Raw genomic sequence first — 20,211 nt, forward strand, 5'->3', positions numbered from 1 at the left:
TCCCAAGTATGCCACACTCCTCCAAGAGTGCTCCAAGAAAACTCAAAGTGACCAAGAGTATGAGAGAAAGAGAATATAAGAGAGCTCCACAAAATCATGTCAAAAGATTTCTAATTGATACTCAGAAGCATTTTTATCAATGGGCCCCTATTTTCTTCAATTTTCCATTATTTTCCTTCATTTTCCTCCTCGCATGCAACCTGTGACCTTTCACCTTCCTTTTCTCCTAATTTCCATTATTTTTCATAAATAAAATGCTAATTAATGTCTCATGCCTTTCCAAAGCCTTTGCCATTTTCCTTAGTCATAATAAACCAAAATGAACACCCATTAGGATGTTTTTCCCATCATTCATCTTGGAATACATTTCCCATGACCATGGTCTTATATATTTTTTACATGGATTTTTAGGCAGGGTTGTTATAGAACCCTCCCCGTTGGGGGAACACCATCCTCAGTGTTTAATGACACCTACAACCAACAAGACCGTTGAAAAGCAAAACATACTATCTATGGAGCTTTGTAACATAACTTGTTGCAATATTTACAATGACCACTGCAGAAACATGACAAATATACCATTTAATGGAGCTTTATAACACAACTCATTACGTTATTTACAATAATAACCACATGAATTCAAGAACATTTTCTTCAACCAACAAATAACCATACTATCTATGGAGCTTTATAAACCAACTCATTAAAATATTTACAATAATATACATATACACACATGCACATTTTCTTAACCATCAAATAAAAGGATACGATGTCTACATCAATCAACAAGGGAATCAAGAGGTTCACACCTCCACCCTAAAAGTAGTACCAGGATTCACCTCCTTACCAGGGAATCTAGAATCCAATGCCAAAGTCAAATCTGCATCCAATGTCCAGTGCTATAATCCTGCGCCATTTGTCCTTTTAGTGAGCATTTACCAACTCATTGTTCTAGGTCACACTCCCAATGTGCATCTAACTCCATTTGACAATGCTAATGACCAAAAAAAATCCATCCCCAACCTTTCCTTGTCTACTACACAGTCACTTGGGCAATCCGGTCACCCCGTTCGGTGTAGTCACACACCTTCCAAGTTCTGTGGGCATCCCCTTCTCTGCTACATAGTCCCTTAGGTGACCCCTCCCTTGGCAAGGTTTCCTCGCATCAGAATTCCAAAAACAAAGGCATATACCTACCTCAATACCATCATACCAGTCATAACATGCTCATGGAAACCAATGGACACTAATGGGTACCAGTGTTCCACATTGACCCTGCTCCTAAAGTGCTCTACCAACATACTGTTGCATGTTCCAATTCCTTTTGTCGTTGTTGCTAATGCTTGCATTCAATTTTAACCACCCAACTGATAATTTTCATGCTTTCCTGTACCAAGCACATAGCTTCCATTAGATTTAAAATAAATTGAAATAAATTCAAATCATACCTCATTTATGGCTTGTCAACAAAGTACACTTGCCATTCTATGTACTTCCTATCACAATAAGTCAAACTAGCATCTTTGATGAAATTATCATGTATAAACATATCACATCAAGTTAGCTCAAAACACAACCATCATAGATCAAAATCATAAATCACATGCAATCATCATAAACCATAATCATAGATCATGTGTAACCATCATAAATCATAATCATAGATCACATGCATAATAAAAGTGAAATAAAATACCGATACTTATCCTTCATAGGTCCTTACCTTTGCCTTTGTTCTTTCTGTACACACACCAGATTGGTTGCCACACCAGGAAATCACCTAGTCCCTTTTATTCTCTTCAATCATGTATACATACACACAAGATACATCACAATATGTACATCCACACATGACATACAACACCACACAATACATACACTCACAACCGACACACAACACAAAACATACACCTACGTCTGGTGTACAAAACAACACATACACCTACATTCGGTGTACAACACAATATCTCTCTCTCTCTCTCTCTATATATATATATATATATATATATATATATACACACACACAGAGTATAACACAACGAATACACATGTCATGATACCACGAATACACAATGCACAAACATAGTACCGCATGCTCACAACACACATGTACGACATGCACACAATACCACATGTACACTTGTACCATATGTACAAAATGTACACAATACCACATGTACACAACACCATCTACACAATGATTTCACAACATTACCTGTACACGACACCACCTACACAATGTGTACACAACGCCACATGTACACCGCACCACCTATACAACATGTACTACCACATGTACACAACACCACATTCATGACATGTACACAACACCACATGTACATAGTGCCACGTGCACAACATGTACACAACACCACGTGCACACAACACCACATGTACAACATGTACACATCACCACCTACACACAACACCACATGTACAACATGTACACATCACCAAATGCACGACATGTACATGACACCACATGTACACAATGCCAAATGCACGACATGTACACAACACCACCTGCACACATCACCACTTGTGCAACATGTACACAACACCACATGTACAATCATGCACACAACACCATATGTACATAACACCACATGTGTAGAAAATCTGTGATAGGTTAACCTGATAATGCAATATAAATCAAAGCAGAATACTATAACCTACTTCTACTATCAATTTATGGAAGCTTAAAGATCAAGTTGAACAATATAACCAAAAGAAGAAGAATCAATGGCACAATACACATGAAAATAATTTGGGGAAAGCCTCAGTTAAAAACCCCACACTGTTGTATTATCATACATGGCGGAAATACATAGGAATTATACAAAGCCTTAGCTGTCACAGCTAGCCAGCTCTCAGTACAATCCTCACAGATGCTCATGGGCAATCTTGGCTTCTCTCCAACCTTCCTCTCTGCCCTCCAAGCTCCTATTTCCTTGTGTTGTTCCTTGTGGATGATTAGCCTATTACCAAGTGGAAAACCAGCCTTCAAAACTACGCAATCCTCAAATATGAATCCTTGACTACATGCATGAGTTTTCTCCATGAGAAAACACATGAAATTGATAGTACACTGTCATTGAACATTAATCTCAACTGGGTATTTCTCATAATAGACATGCATGAGTTTCTGATGAGGGAATCTTCAGTTAACTGGAGTAGCACTAGTTGAGTGCATTAATGCATCAACTAACTGTTAACTCACTATTAGTTCCTCAAATAGTTTGGAACTAATTAAACTGGACTTAACTTAGTAAATTGAGTTAACTAATTAAAACTCAAATATAACTCAATATTATCTCCTTAATTTAAGGGATAACTCTTGCATGACTTCAGAAAGACTTCTAACTTGAATTTATCCAACTAATTAATTTAAAATAAATTAATTAATTATTTCCATGTAGTTGTTAAGACTAAATTTGATTTTAATTCACAATTTAGTTCAAGGACAATTAAATTGGAATATTCTTGTTTCCATATTTCAACAACATGCACACAACACCATATGTACATAGCACTACATATACAACATGTACATAGCACAATATGTACACAACACTACATATCCAACATGCACACAACATCGCATATCCAACATGCGCAGAGTGCGATATGTACACAACACCACATATCCAACATGTACATAGTACCACTATATCCAGTACTGCATATGCAATATACATACAACACCATATATACAATAGACACACAACACCATAGGTACATTCATTGAATATACAACATGCACAACATATACACAACAATAGCACTGCACATCCAAAACCACACTGTCTCTATGAAGCAACCTTGCTTCCAGTGTCTCTCTACCATCCATGCCTATCCTATCATGTCACAGATCATGCTTCTTTTGTTCTGTTATTGTATCCCTCAACATTACCTGCCATAACATAGACATAATATAATCACATAATATCAATTCATATCCACATGAAATTGACCTCATATATTTGTCGAGGCTACTCTTTCCACTTGATTCCTCATGAAACCAGGAACCTCTTCATGCCATTCACATGCATAAGAAATCATTCCTCCACAAGAATGATTCCTAACAATCCTGTCATACAACAACATGCATACATACATATATATATACATATAAACATTAGCATAAACAATCGTGATCCCTGATGACCCTACCGGATAACAACATACATATACATGTATACACATAAACATCGGCATAATCATTATCAAAACATAATTACTAGATATCATAAGGTTAAGAGAACTCCCATTATCTCTGCACAACATGCACAACATTGAGAACAACAATTCCCAACTTAGCCAAGGCATCTGATGCCTCAAGTCCATTTACTTTATCTTTCCTACTACCTTTCTCATGATTGTTTTGCCATCATCCATTTATCTCAATGGACCCATCCAATCCAATCCACTGTCATACTCTTGCCTTCAACTGCCCTTATACATGCACCAACTTCATCTAAGTCTTACCTTGCCTGCTAGATTTCATTCAGCTCTCCCTGAGATCCACTAACTTTCCTATTTCCCCAACCAATTCCCAAGACAATCAAAACATAAAAGGAAAGAATACAACCATGAAAACCAATAGCAATATGACATCACAAACAAAGTGGCAAGACCTTGCACCAGACATAAACAGAACTGCCAAATCAAGCGCAACCAAATCATAAAAGACCGAAAGCACAAAACTAGCAATAAACAAGATGACTTAATCCCCATGGGTTCCCAATTCTTCCAAAGGAAAGCTCAACCTGAGCCTTCTCAAAGGTTTCATGGCAATCTCTTTGCCATGCAATTCCCTATATCATATTACTATAAACACATAAATGTCAGTGTATAAATAAATATAACAATATATCGGTTACTTTACATTGATGTGCCAAGCACATTGCCTTATAACTAAACACATCCATACCATCTCTCGAGGGATTCCAATTCCCTCGACGAATCCATCCATAACTAGAAACTAGTCATTATACCTGTCAAATACATGTTCAAGAATATAAAACATAACCACATTATGTCATACAAAATCAAGGTTAAGAAGACTTCTTGTATGTAAAAAACTCATTCATTTTGAATTTTTGTTCCCAAACATAGCCAAAGGAGTTCTTAGCCAATTCCTTTCTTTTACCTTTACCTTGATGCAACTGGGTCTTAATATGTACTATCACATGAACCAACTATTAGTTATATAAACACATCAACTATTACCTTGTCATGCTAATACCAAGCATGTTTCCCTACAACTGTTCACACATGTTAGTCACATGTTCCAAAAATCAAGGCATCATGTCTATGAATTTCAAATCAACCTTTACCAAGTCTAACAAACATGTCATACTCAACAATAAACTCACATTCATCAATCATAATACATAATTCTACAAATATCACCTATTTACACTCAAGTACATATCAATTGTCTCAACACATATATATTTGTGCAACCATCTTAAAACAAGAGCATTCCTTCATGCAATCTTATAGACACATATTCATATCATGCGATTAATCAAACATTCAAACAAAATATAGACGACATAATATACACCAAACACTCAAACACTAGATATATGACGTAATTAAACATTCGAGCACCAAGTAGATGACATAAGCAAACTAGTAACTTAATGTATCTCAGGGCATGCTATCTTGTCTGCACAATCAATCTAGATTAACACGATATAACTTCACAATATATCAACTCAAACATAAATAAGGTCATGATATCCATAATACTAATTAGCTAACATGCTCACATCATAAACTCATAAACAATTGTCATTCGTGCATAACAATCACATATGCACAAAGTCTAGATTAGTTAAACACACTATCTTAATTATAATGACTCATACCTAAGTAACATAACCACAACCATCTACATAGGCCAATCCTAATTAGCATGATACATATAACATCAATATATTAAGGAAATAATCCTAATCATCAAGTTAAATAGCATATAACAATCAACAAGTTAATCATATAACATACTCATCAACAACATATAACATAATCATCAAGTTAACTAACATAAAACAATAACAACAATGCATATAACAACAAGTTATTATCATTCATGACTATTCGACACATGTGCATATGACCACACTGACCAACTAGCATCTATCATGCATGTAACCACAACAACAATAAAATGAAAATCATGTACATAACCCTAATGCTTATAATAGTCGTTAACCAACATACCTTCACACCTACCATACCAACCTATACGCTGATCTTCTCTTACCCAGAATTTTAGTGCGCCACCTCACTCTGATGATCTGCATCTCCTGCTCTATCTCAGCCAATAGCATCATGATGACCTAATTGCATATAATGACCTCACAATTCATGTTTTACCTACTATACACGCATAACTATAACAATGACAATGCATGCATAACAACATATAAACATTGACACGCATAAAAAATGCATATACAACTAACATGCATTCATTACAAATGCATCCCAACAACAACATCATCAACTTCTACATGAAAACACAAATGCAACAATGACTACCACCATGCATACATAACAAGCACATCTACAACCTATAAGTATGCATGACAAACACATTCCTCCCATCCATTCCAATTGTTGAACCATGCTCTAATACCACTCTGTAACACCCTCCTCCCACATCTACCCAAGTAACCGACCAACTGGGGTAAACATGTGATGAATAGTTACTATGATAATATTCAACTCCCTATGTATTAATTAAGAACAATGTAAACTTTGAAACGGTAACTGATACTGTTACCCATTTCATAGAGATAGAAAAAAATTAACCTGATTTTGAAAAGGGGCGATGTAGAACACACATATTTTTTTTAGAATATAGTTTTTGGCACTTTAAATAACCTTAAATAACCGATACGATTACCCGTTTCATAGAGGTAGTAAAAACATGACCCAATTTTGAAAAGTGGTGATGTAGAATACAATACTTATTTTTTGGAGCATATTTTTGACAATTTAAATATTCTTATGTATCAAATATAAATATTTGTTTTTAAATGTTAGTGATTTTTATGCTCATTTTGAAACGTGTTGATGCAACGCGTTATACAACATACCTTTTTTTTTTAGAGGACTTATTTTTCACACTTTAAAATTTATTATGTCCATTTTTTTTTTAAATTATGATTACTTAAAGAATTTTTAAGTTGTTTTATTTTTATTTTTTAAATGTTGATTATTTCAAGAAAGTCATATAAAAATATATATAAAAAAAGACCAAAAAAAAATGTTAATAAAAAAAAATTATCTCATAAACTGTAAAAGAATTTGGAAAAAAAACATAATTTAAAAAGAATATATATATTGTAAGTCAAAATAGAAAAATTAAAAAAAATTAACAAAAAAATAAATAAATAAATGAAAACAAACTAGATTAAAAAAATAAATAGAAAATTAGCAAAAATAAAAATAAAAAACTAGTAAAATTAACATTAAAAACATTTAAAAAAAACTAAAAAACAAAAATACACTGAAATTTAAAAAAAAAAAACCAAAAAAATATAAAAAATTTAAAAATATATGTCTTTAAAAAAAAAATTTAAAAAAATAAAAAATTAATTTTTTCAAGAATTATGTATTTTTCTATTTAAAAAATAAAAAACAAAATTGATTTAAAAAAAAAATAATTTTTTTAAACTTACCTTTTTTATTTAAAACACCAAAAAAAATTTTAAAATTTAAATTTTTTTATACAAATTGTTTTTTATTTTATTTACAAAAGTATATATTAAAAATTTTTTAATTAATTGCTGAACAATTTTATTTTTTAAATGAAAAAACTTTAAAAATTTTTGTTTTAAATTAAAAAAGACCTTGTTTAAAAAAAAATAACACTTTTGAATAATTTTTTTTAAATAATTAAAAAAAATTGTTAAGCAATTATTTTAAAATTTTTTAATATATATATTTTCTAAATAAAAAAAACAATATGTATAAAAAAATTTAAAAATTTATTTATTTATTTATTTTGTGTTTTAAATAAAAAATGTAATTTTAATCAATTTTGTTCTTTATTTTTTAAATAGAAAAATAAATGTTTCTTTAAAAATTTAATTTAATTTTTTTTAATTTTTTGAGGTTTTTTTTTGTTTTAATTTCAGTTTATTTTTATTTTTTTTAGTTTTTTTAAATGTTTTTTATGTTAATTTTACTAGTTTTTTATTTTTATTTTTGTTGATTTTCTATTATTATTATTATTATTATTATCTAGTTTGTTTTTAATTTTTTTTTCCTAGGTTTTTTTAATGTTTTTTTTTCTATTTTTATTTACTTAATTATATATATATTTTAATTTTGTTTTTTTTTTCTTAATTCTTTTATGATTTATGAGATAATTTTTTTTTAACATTTATTTATTTATTTTTGTCTTTTTAATATATATATTTTTAAGTAATTAACATTTTAATCTTAATTTCAGTAGTTTTTAATTTTTTTTGGTTAATTTTCTATGTTTTTATTAAATTTAATTTGTTTTTAATTTTAATTTTTTTTTTTAGTTTTTTAATAATGTTTTTTAAATTTTTCTATTTTTACCTAAATTTTATAATTTGTTTCAATTTTTTTTCTTTTCCATATATATATATATTTTTCTTTTCTTTTGACAATTTTTTTTTATTGTTTACAAGAAAGTTATATATTATTATTATTATTATTATTATTATTTAACTATTTATTTGTTTATAATTTTTAAGTGTTTTTTAGTTTTTTAATTTAGTTTTTTTTGACATTTTCATGATTGATTGATATATATATTTTTTTATATACGTAAGTATATTGTAACGCCCCAGTTAATTGCTAGTGTTTAAATTAAAAATAGTAAATTTAACTATTGTTTATGGTTATGTTTGGTAAAACTGGATAATTATATTGTTGTTACTGTTTCAATTAAATATAGTTATAATTGCTTGGTGCCAACGAGTATGGCTTGGAAATAAACCAACTGCTAATGATTATAGAGTTTCCCCTTCAGAGGGGTATTAGAACCAAAAATATGACATCTGTCAGAAAGGGTAGAAACCCTAACTACTTTCAGATGGCGATTGAGCCTCATAGAGGAAGGATACTTAATGGTAAAAGAAACAGGAAAAGAGGTTGCTACGTCTGGTAAGGACCAGATAGCAGAGCTCTGGAAAAGTTGCAATTTGGCAGCGAACGCTACGTCTGGTAAGGACCAGATAGCGCATGTTGGGAGCAGAGAACTCCCTGAATAAACTGCTATGTCTGGTAAGGACCAGATAACGTAACTTTGACAGTACCAAAGAGTTGCAGATAGCAAGAATCTTGCTGGGTGCTTGGGGGTGGAAGGTCGAGAAGGACCCTCCTAAGGTCGGGAGGTAGACAAGCGCACTCAGAGGTTTGCCTCTGAACAGGTATGTACAACAGAGAGCTTGGTAGTCTGTGTATATGCTGACAATTGAATTAAAAAGTTTATGACAGGACAGAGAACTGTAAACTGTACAAAGAAAATATCTTTTGGTAGATGCAAGTAGAATAAAGACTTGAATTATGTTAAAACATTAATCTTAGAAAGGAGTGAAATTCCTTTATGACTGCCATAAAGAAAGAATAGTGCAACAGGAAGAAAAGAGAAAACCAGATAAGAGTAGGGTCAACAACCCTTTCTCTGGAAATGATTTCCGAGTATACTGCGTAAATGATATAAAGAAAGAATTCCGTATACAATCGTTACAGGAACGAGAATCTAATCAAACGATAATCCATTAAATGATAAAAAGAAAACTAAATATATATATGTATGATTCCACAGAGCAGTTCCTTCGAATCCAAGGAAACAAAAGCAGGTCGACAAAATAAACAGACCATGTGTTAATAGAAATATTCTCTGAAAATAGTGGCTGTAGGTCTCTTCTGTTGAATACAGAAGTTAGAACAAGAATTAAATGTCATGCATTAACGAGATAGGGAGGGTAACTTGTACCCACACCCGAATCCTGGCTACCCTGTGCCAATGTTCCAATTTAACTGCGGAACCCCACGGTGAAATGGGCGGCCGTGGCCGGTATGGACAGGGTAGAGAAACCGACAAATACTCGCCCATATGAAACAATAAGCCATTATTAAACAAATGAACATAGCATGTAAGTAATGGAGATAATATTGCTAATCGAGAAATAGGAATTAATAGAAGTCCTACAGTACCAGCATATGCAAAGAAAATCTCCTGTGAACAACAATATACTTATGTTAAAGGAAAGTTCGGTATTAACCGACAGAAGTCCAAAATCCATTATAAAACTGTAGCACCTTGATATGCATGTACAAATAAACACATTAACCAGACGAGAAATTACAAATAGTTGTAACCGTCCAATGGAAACATAAATGTCCAGGACAAAACCCTCGGCCCTGTATTAGATACATGGCAAAATACAATACAGCAAGCGCAGTCCAGTAAGCGCAGTCCGGAACGGACAATACCGATACCCAGTAATGGGCAAATCCCAAGTTTGCCACGGTGAAAACCAGAGCGGGGACTCTGTTACAGTCACATTCCAGGAGTGACTCAGAACAAGATAAAAGAAAAAGGAAAAACACCAAAGCTCGATCAAGTCAGCCGAAAACAATTTCAGAAGTTACCCACAAACTTTCTGTACATAAGTCGTCGGCATTCTCTTACCAGGAAACAGAAGAGAACAGACGGAGTTGTGTCCACCATGCGCAGGTCTCGATACCCATATCTCGCACCTGCAAGGAAAGGGAAAAACGAATGTCAGAACCACGGTAAAACCAGCGAAGGCCAAACCATAAAACAAAGGAGCATTACTATGGAATAAGAAAGGCATGTTACCGCGGCTATGGCTAACAGTTGAGTCCCTAACTCCTTCTCGACTGGTTATGCAAATGGTCTGCGCCGGATGGAATTCCAATCGCCAGAGGCCTGTCAAGACCGGGAGTCAAGTGGAAATGGTTTGAAATTGCCAAATGCGATATGGAAAAACCCTTTAGACCTATTACCCTTACCTGGAAGAATAACAACCGTCGATCTGGAAAACATAATCTTCTCCGTTGAAATGGGCACGGGATTTCTCCGATGAATGCTGTCACATGGCTCATTCGTGCCAAGTACTAGGCACAATAAAGTCTCGTCTGAAGCGTTGGTAGTCGGAGCAGTCCTGGCCGGTTGCAGCCCAAGCCAGCTGGCTGGATGCACGCCAGGTGGACACCATAGGAAAGCCCTGGTTCCCGAATGCCAAGTTGGTGACCGGGAAAAGTTATCGGAGGTAATCTCTTCAGTGAAATCGGAAAACCAGATCCGGCTGATGAAGTGTTGGCACGGGTACCCTCGTATACGGGTGGAACACAATAATGACAATTGCAGAACCGCAGACCGAGGACTCAAATAACGCAATAAATCATTCAACCATAATAGAAAGTGTAACCAAGATTTCCCTGTATATTTCTCGAGACTGCGGAAAGGTTCCACATATTACTATCGACCAAGCATTATAATATTCCATGGGAATCGAAACATGCATATCGCCTAACCCTTAGTGCACACGATAAATGATTGCTGCGGATATAATTATCAAGTGCTAGATTTAACTATTTAAATGCTGTGAGTATAGTAATGGCGAAACATTGATAATAACATTGTTACGAACATAGTTACCAGGGGTAATTCACCTTAGGTAAAGTAAAAATGTATATATATATGTGAAATTGTCATAGGAAAAAAAAAAAAAAAAAAAAAAATTGTAGAGGTCTTACAAGTGGTATCAGAGCGAGGTTGCAACTCTGTGACCTCGGGCTAACCATAACTGAGAAACTGATATGATTAATTGAATTAATGAGCAAGTAGGGATTATTCCATGATATATTGCATGTAACATCTGTGGAAAAGAAAACTAATCTTTTGAACAGGTGACAGCAAAATGAGGAGAACGAGCAGTGCTCCTCATGGAAATGTGGACAGACCAGACAGCGTCAACCACCCTCAGGGAAATCCTGAGATTTGGGTGCAGCTAGGGGAGGAGACACGCAGCACCAACTTGACCATATTGGAGACAGTTCAAGAATTGAAGAACGAGATGGCTCGTTTACGAGAGGACAATACCAGATTGACCATGGAACAGGAAAGGATTCTGAAAAGTTTATCAGATAAACAAAACCAGCACCAGCCTAACCCTAGTCCGGAGCAAAAGCATGTATCAGAAGAACCAGATTACCATACTGATCAGGATGAAACAGAGGGCAGGGCGGAGGCTCGAGGTGAGAAATCTGACAATGCTTCTGAGCATCAAACCTCAAAAAGACAGCGGATAGAACTACAAGGAGAGTTTCGGAAGATTAAGCCGCCGCATTTTGATGGGGAGTCCGAGGAGGCTGCGGAAGCCTGGCTAATAAACATGAACAAATATTTCCAAGTTTACGAATATGACCACCATCTTAAGGCACGGCTGGCTATTTTCCAGCTACAGGCCAAAGCTACATTATGGTGGGAGGAAGTTAAGATGGTGCGGGGAGTGAGCGAACAGGATATAACTTGGGAAATTTTTCAGAAGTACTTCAAGGAGAAATACTTGACTGAATGCTTTTACGATGAAAAAGCACGGGAATTCCATGATCTGCGGCTTGGGCAGCAGACCATGGATGAATTCATTACCAAATTTACATCCCTGCTCCGCTATGTACCGTATATTCGGGAGGAAAAGGCAAAAGTGCAGCGGTTTGTTAGCAGTCTACCCCAAACAATGCGGGAAAGGATTGAATTTGATAACCCGAAGACCATGGATGAAGCGATTCGGAAAGCTAGAATATGCTATCAGCAGAATAAACAAAGGGGAGATAGCTCTGGAAAGCGTTGGGTGGATAGAAAGGGCAGCAGAACCACTATGGGAATTAAGGGAACTCGTGGCAGTTTCAGCAAAGGAGGTTCAAAAGGGCCCAGCAGTAGGAGTCAGTCTAGAAATCAGCTCAGAATGAAACCACCTAATGAGCCCAAATATAGCGAGCAGCCGGGCAGAAGTGATAATGAGGGGGCAGTTAGACCGCCAGTACAGTGCTGGGGTTGTGGTGGGCCACATTATATCAAGAACTGTCCTCACCGAAAGGGTAGTGATCAGGTGTCCCAGGTTTATGAAGCTTCTACAGTGGGTGATGTGGCTCGGTCCATACCAAGAATAAATGCTGCTCTCGAGGACCGTCAAGCTGATTACCAGCCAACGATGGTAGAGTTCGAAGGTAAGATTTTTGATCGAACTGTTTCTGTTTTAGTAGACCCAGGAGCTACATTAAGTTATGTTAGCCCCAAAATAGTGGAAAGCTGTAATTTACAATCTGTTAAGTTTAAGAGTCCATGGTTGGTCCAGCTAGCTACCGGGGCCAAAAGGCGGGTGCTGGCCAAGGTCAGCAACTGTCCATTAAAGATAGCTGGACAGACAGTGACAGCGGAATTAAATGTACTTCCTCTCGGCTCTTATGATGTGTTAATTGGAATGGACTGGCTGGAAAGGCGGTGGTCCATAATAAACTGCAAAACCAAGACAATCTCCTATCGGGATGAAATGGGAAATGAACAGGAAATTCAAGGTATTCTGAAGCCAGTTCAGATTCGACCAATTACTGCCTCACAACTGGCTAAATGCATCCGGAAAAAGTGTCAAGTATATGCAGTTCAAGTGGGTCATGCAAAATCTGAAGATAAAGATAATGCACTGGAAAACATACCGGTGGTGCAGGAATTCGCAGATGTGTTTCCTGAGGAAATACCAGGATTGCCCCCTAAAAGAGATTTGGATTTTACCATAGAGCTGGTGCCTGGTGCAGCCCCAGTGTCTCGAGCACCGTACCGGATGAGTGTGCCGGAATTAACCGAATTAAAGATGCAGCTGCAGGAGCTGTTGGACAAGAAATACATCCGTCCCAGTGTATCTCCCTGGGGAGCCCCAGTACTGTTTGTTAGGAAGAAGGATGGAACACTCCGTATGTGCATAGATTATCGCCAGCTGAATAAATTGACAGTGAAAAACAAATATCCACTACCCCGTATCGATGAACTGTTCGATCAGGTGAAAGGGGCGACGATATTTTCAAAGATCGATTTGAGATCTGGTTATCATCAAATCAGAATTAAGGAAGAGGATGTAGCCAAAACTGCTTTTCGAACCCGTTATGGACACTATGAGTTCGTGGTACTACCTTTCGGGTTGACCAACGCACCTGCAACGTTTATGTGCCTGATGAATAGTGTTTTCCATCAGTATTTGGATAAATTCGTTTTAGTTTTTATTGATGATATACTGATATACTCTCGGAATATTAAAGAACATGAAGAGCATCTCAGACTTGTGCTACAGACTCTACGGGAACATCAGTTATATGGAAAATTTAGCAAATGCGACTTTTATAAAAAGCAGATCCAGTATTTGGGGCACATCATCACCAAGGAAGGCATTGCTGTAGACCCTGAAAAGATTAAAACCATAATGGAATGGCCAACACCAAAAGACGTGGCTGATATCAGGTCTTTCATGGGGCTGGCTGGATATTATAGGCGGTTCGTGGAAAAATTTTCCAGGATTGCATACCCCATCACCTCCTTGCAAAAGAAAGGGAAAATCTTTAAGTGGACAGCGGAGTGTCAGCAGAGCTTTGAGCGACTTAAACACTTGCTCACTACTGCACCTGTGCTGAGCATTGCAGACCCGGAAAAAGATTACGTAGTCTGCACAGATGCCAGTAAAGAAGGTGTAGGGGGGGTGCTGATGCAAGAGGGGAGGGTGATCGCGTATGAATCCAGAAAATTGAAGGAACATGAACAGAAGTATTCAGCCTATGATCTGGAACTCACTGCTGTTGTACATGCGCTAAAAATGTGGCGCCATTATTTGGTGGGAAGAAAATTTTTATTGATGACAGATCATCACAGCTTAACTAGCTACTTAAGTCAACCAACTTTGAATGCTAGACAAGCTAGGTGGGTGGACTTTTTGGGCAGTTTTGATTTTGAAATCAAACACTTAAAAGGGAAAGAGAACCGGGTGGCAGATGCGTTAAGCCGAAAAGCGCATTGTCTTTATGAAATTGGTCTTAGTGAAGGACGGTCTACCCTTAGCAAAGAAATTATAGAGGCAGCTGAGGAAGATCAAATCTACCAGCAAAAGAAACAGCTTGTGCAGAATTCAAACACCCATATCATGCAACAAGGTTATGAGTTGGACGCGGCAGGCCTTTTACGTTACAAGAAAAGAATATGTGTACCCGACCAGGGTGATATTAAGAGGAAAATTCTGGATGAGAATCATAAAAGTCCTTATGCGGGACACCCGGGATATCAAAAGTTAATCACTTCGCTTCGAAAGGAATATCATTGGCCAGGCATGAAAAGGGACGTAACGGAATATCTGGCGCGATGCATAGAATGTCAGCTAATTAAAGCTGAACATCAACACCCCGCGGGTTTGTTACAACCATTACCCATACCAGAATGGAAATGGGAAGTTATTACCATGGATTTTATTACAGGGTTACCGAAGTCTAAGAAGAGCAATGACTCTATTATGGTTGTAGTGGACAAACTCAGCAAGACAGCCCACTTCATACCGGTACAATCTACGTATCGTGCAGCCCAAATCGCAAATGTTTTTATGCAGAACATATTTAAGCTCCACGGGCTGCCAAAGACTATAATATCCGATCGCGATGTCAAATTTACATCAGCGTTTTGGAGGACCCTGTTTGAAGGTCTGGGAACTCAATTAAATTTTAGCACCGCATACCATCCGCAGACTGACGGACAGACTGAGCGGGTGAATCAAGTGTTGGAGGACATGTTGAGATCTTATGTGATGCAACAACCCACTCGGTGGGAAGAGTATTTGCATCTAGTGGAGTTTGCTTATAATAATGGATATCATGCATCCTTACAGATGAGCCCCTTTGAGGTACTTTACGGCAGGAAATGCCGCACGCCATCCAGTTGGAGTGGACCGGAAGACAGACTCGTGTTGGGTCCCGAAATGTTAAAAGAGATGGAGGCAATGGTTAAGAGAGTGTGGGTTAACTTAAAAGTGGCTCAAGACAGACAAAAGAGTTTTGCAGATCGTAAAAGGACCTTTAAGGAATACCAAGTGGGGGAACATGTATATGTTAGAATTCGAGCGAGGAGAAGTGCTTTACAATGGAATGGGTGTGCCAAATTGGCACCCTGTTTCTGTGGGCCTTTTCAGATTTTAGCTTGAGTAGGGCCGGTAGCTTATCAGCTAGCCCTACCCAGCCATATCCGGGTCCATAATGTCTTCCACGTGTCAGTTTTAAAAAGATATGTCTACGACCCTAAACACATAATTAGCTGGCAGGACATACAGGTATGTGGATGCTGTGAGAAGCTTAAATTGCAAGTATTTGCCAGGAAAACACTGACCAGGTTGTTGTGTGTTTCAGGTGGAACCGGAAGGAGAATTCCTAGTCGAGCCGGTGAGCATACTAGATCGGAGAAGGGTCATGCTGCGGAAACGAGTCATCACCCAGGTTAAAGTGCAGTGGCAGCACTTTGGGCCAGAAGAGGCCACCTGGGAGGATGAACAGAGCATGAAAGTAAATTACCCCGAACTGTTTATGGGTGAACAACATCGGGACGATGTTGAGCTTCAGGAGGGGGAGATGTAACGCCCCAGTTAATTGCTAGTGTTTAAATTAAAAACAGTAAATTTAACTATTGTTTATGGTTATGTTTGGTAAAACTGGATAATTATTATTGTTGTTACTGTTTCAATTAAATATAGTTATAATTGCTTGGTGCCAACGAGTATGGCTTGGAAATAAACCAACTGCTAATGATTATAGAGTTTCCCCTTCAGAGGGGTATTAGAACCAAAAATATGACATCTGTCAGAAAGGGTAGAAACCCTAACTACTTTCAGATGGCGGTTGAGCCTCATAGAGGAAGGATACTTAATGGTAAAAGAAACAGGAAAAGAGGTTGCTACGTCTGGTAAGGACCAGATAGCAGAGCTCTGGAAAAGTTGCAATTTGGCAGCGAACGCTACGTCTGGTAAGGACCAGATAGCGCATGTTGGGAGCAGAGAACTCCCTGAATAAACCGCTATGTCTGGTAAGGACCAGATAGCGTAACTTTGGCAGTGCCAAAGAGTTGCAGATAGCAAGAATCTTGCTGGGTGCTTGGGGGTGGAAGGTCGAGAAGGACCCTCCTAAGGTCGGGAGGTAGACAAGCGCACTAAGAGGTTTGCCTCTGAACAGGTATGTACAACAGAGAGCTTGGTAGTCTGTGTATATGCTGACAATTGAATTACAAAGTTTATGACAGAACAGAGAACTGTAAACAGTATAAAAGAAAATATCTTTTGGTAGATGCAAGTAGAATAAAGACTTGAATTATGTTAAACATTCATCTTAGAAAAGAGGGAAATTCCTTTAAGACTGCCATAAAGAAAGAATAGTGCAACAGGAAGAAACGAAAAATCTAGAGAAGAGTAGGGTCGACAACCCTTTCTCTGGAAATGATTTCCGAGTATACTGCGTAAATGATATAAAGAAAGAATTTCCGTTACAGGAACGAGAATCTATTCAAAACTATAATCCACTTAATGACAAAACGAAACTAAATATATTTATGTGCGAATCTATAGAGCAGTTCTTTCGAATACAAGGAAAACAAAAACAGATCGACAAAATAAACAGACCCTGCGTTAACATAATCATTCTCTGAAAATAGTGACTGTAGGTTCTGTTGAATACAGAAGTTAGAACAAGAATTAAATGTCATGCATTAACGAGATAAGGAGGGTAACTTGTACCCACACCCGAATCTTGACTACCTTGTGCCAATGTTCCAATTTAACTGCGGAACCCCATGGTGAAATGGGCGGCCGTGGCCGGTATGGACAGGGTAGAGAAACCGACAAATACTCGCCCATAAGAAACCATAAGCCATTATTAAACAAAAGTACATAGCATGTAAGTAATGGAGATAACAATGCTAACCGAGAAATAGGAATTAACAGAAGTCCTACAGTACCAGCATATGCAATGAAAGTCTCCTGTGAACAACAATATTCTTATGTTAAAGGAAAAGTTCGGTATTAACCGACAGAAGTCCAAAATCCATTATAAAACTGTAGCACCTTGTTATGCATGTACAAATAAACACATTAACCAGTCAAGAAATTACAAATAGTTGTAACCGCCCAATGGAAACATAAATGTTCAGGATAAAACCCTCGGCCCTATATCAGATACATGGTAAAAATACAATACAGCAAGCGCAGTCCAGTAAGCGCAGTCCGGAACGGACAATACCGATACCCAGTAATGGGCAAATCCCAAGTTTGCCACGGTGAAAACCAGAGCGGGGACTCTGTTACAGTCACATTCCAGGAGTGACTCAGAACAAGATAAAAGAAAAAGGAAAAACACCAAAGCTCGATCAAGTCGGCCGAAAACAATTTCAGAAGTTACCCACAAACTTTCTGCTCATAAGTCGTCGGCATTCTCTTACCAGGAAACGGAAGAGAACAGACGAAGTGGCATCCACCATGCACAGGACTCGATACCCACATTTCGCACCTGCAAGGAAAGGAAAACGAATGTCAGAACCGCGGCAAAACCAGCAAAAGCCAAACCATAAAACAAAGGAGCATTACTGTGGAATAAGAAAGGCATGTTACCGCGGCCATGGATAACGGTTGAATCCCTAACTCCTTCTCGGCTGGTTATGCAAATGGTCTGCGCCGGATGGAATTCCAATCGCCAGAGACCTGTCAAGACCGGGAGTCAAGTGGAAATGGTTTGCAATTGCCAAATGCGATATGGAAAAACCCTTTAGACCTATTACCCTTACCTGGAAGGATAACAACCGTCGATCTGGAAAACATCATCTTCTCCGTTGAAATGGGCGCGGGATTTCTCCGATGAATGCTGTCACATGGGTCATTCGTGCCAAGTACCAGGCACAATAAAGTCCCGTCTTTAGCGTTGGTAATCGGAGCAGTCCTGGCCGGTTGCAGCTTAGGCCAGCTGGCTGGTTGCACGCCAGGTGGACACCCTAGGAAAGCCCAGGTTCCAGAACGCCAAGTTGGTGACCGGAAAACGTTATCGGAAGTGAGCTCTCCAGCGAACCCGGAAAACCAGACCTGGCTGACGGAGTGTTGGCACGGGTAATCCTCGTATGCGGGTGGAATATAATAATGACAATCGCAGAACCGCAGGCCGAGGATTTAAATAACGCATCAAATCATTCAACCATAATAGAAAGTGTAACCAAGATTTCCCTGGATACTTCTCGAGACTGCGGGAAGGTTTCATAAATTAATAATCAACCAAGCATTATATTATACCATGGTAAACGATACATGCATACGCCTAACCAATAGTGCACACGATAAATGATTGCCGTGGATAATAATTATAAAGTGCTAGGTTTAACTGTTTAAATGCCGTGAGTATAGTGATGGTGAAACATTGGTATTAACATTGTTATGAACATAGTTACCAAGAGTAATTCACCTTAAGCAAAGTAAATATGTATATGTAGATGTGAAATTGTCATAGGAAAAAAAAAAAAAAAAAAATTTGTAGAGGTCTTACATATATGCTTTAATTTATGTTTTGTTAATTTTTAAATTTTTTTTGTTTTGTGTTTTTTCATTGTTTTAATTTTTTTATTTTTAATTTTATTTTATGTCTTCATTATTTGTTTGAAATTTTAATTTTTTTCAAGGTCATGATAAAATATTTTACGCTATTATTTCGAAATGTTGAAATATTACCCTTGAAAAAAAAAGGGAAAAAAAAGTGTTATCCCAACATTAACACTTTTTGTTTTGAGGGCGTTTTTTGGACAATTTTTGCATAAAAAATTGGTTTTCACCGCCATTTTTAAAACATGTTCAAAATTTACCCTAGAAAAAAAAGGTGTTATTCCAGCATCAACACTTTTTGTTTTTAGCACTGTTTTTGATGTTTTTAAGGGGTTTTTTGGCTAGAGTTCCCGTTTTGAGTTTACAGTTCCCGTTTCAAAGTTTACATTGTTTAAGGAAGTGGAACCGATGAAACACAAGAAACCTAACCTTCTACACTTGCAACAGAACCCCTAGGAGCCATCCATACCATCTAGGTGACCAACCCTTAAGATAAACTAACATTTTTATGCATTAAATCCTCATTCGCTCC

General features: G+C 37.0%; 1 protein-coding gene across 1 annotated transcript in view; it reads left to right on the forward strand.

Annotated features, from left to right (window-relative positions):
* Positions 1-16,262, forward strand: part of LOC149239247 (uncharacterized) — a 63,067-nt gene extending 46,805 nt beyond the window's left edge. The window contains exons 2-7 of the mRNA XM_089369807.1: positions 11,944-13,250; positions 13,392-13,853; positions 14,091-14,845; positions 15,020-15,444; positions 15,547-15,830; positions 15,951-16,262. Of these exons, the coding sequence (XP_089225933.1) occupies positions 11,944-13,250; positions 13,392-13,853; positions 14,091-14,845; positions 15,020-15,444; positions 15,547-15,830; positions 15,951-16,262 (3,545 nt within the window). The remainder of the gene's footprint in view (positions 1-11,943; positions 13,251-13,391; positions 13,854-14,090; positions 14,846-15,019; positions 15,445-15,546; positions 15,831-15,950) is intronic.
* Positions 16,263-20,211: the final 3,949 nt, after the last annotated feature.

This window comes from Pinus tabuliformis, chromosome 8 (genome assembly GCF_031772625.1).
Source record: "Pinus tabuliformis cultivar Carrire ecotype Pingquan chromosome 8, CPIR1, whole genome shotgun sequence".
In the NCBI taxonomy this organism is placed as follows: Eukaryota; Viridiplantae; Streptophyta; class Pinopsida; order Pinales; family Pinaceae; genus Pinus; species Pinus tabuliformis.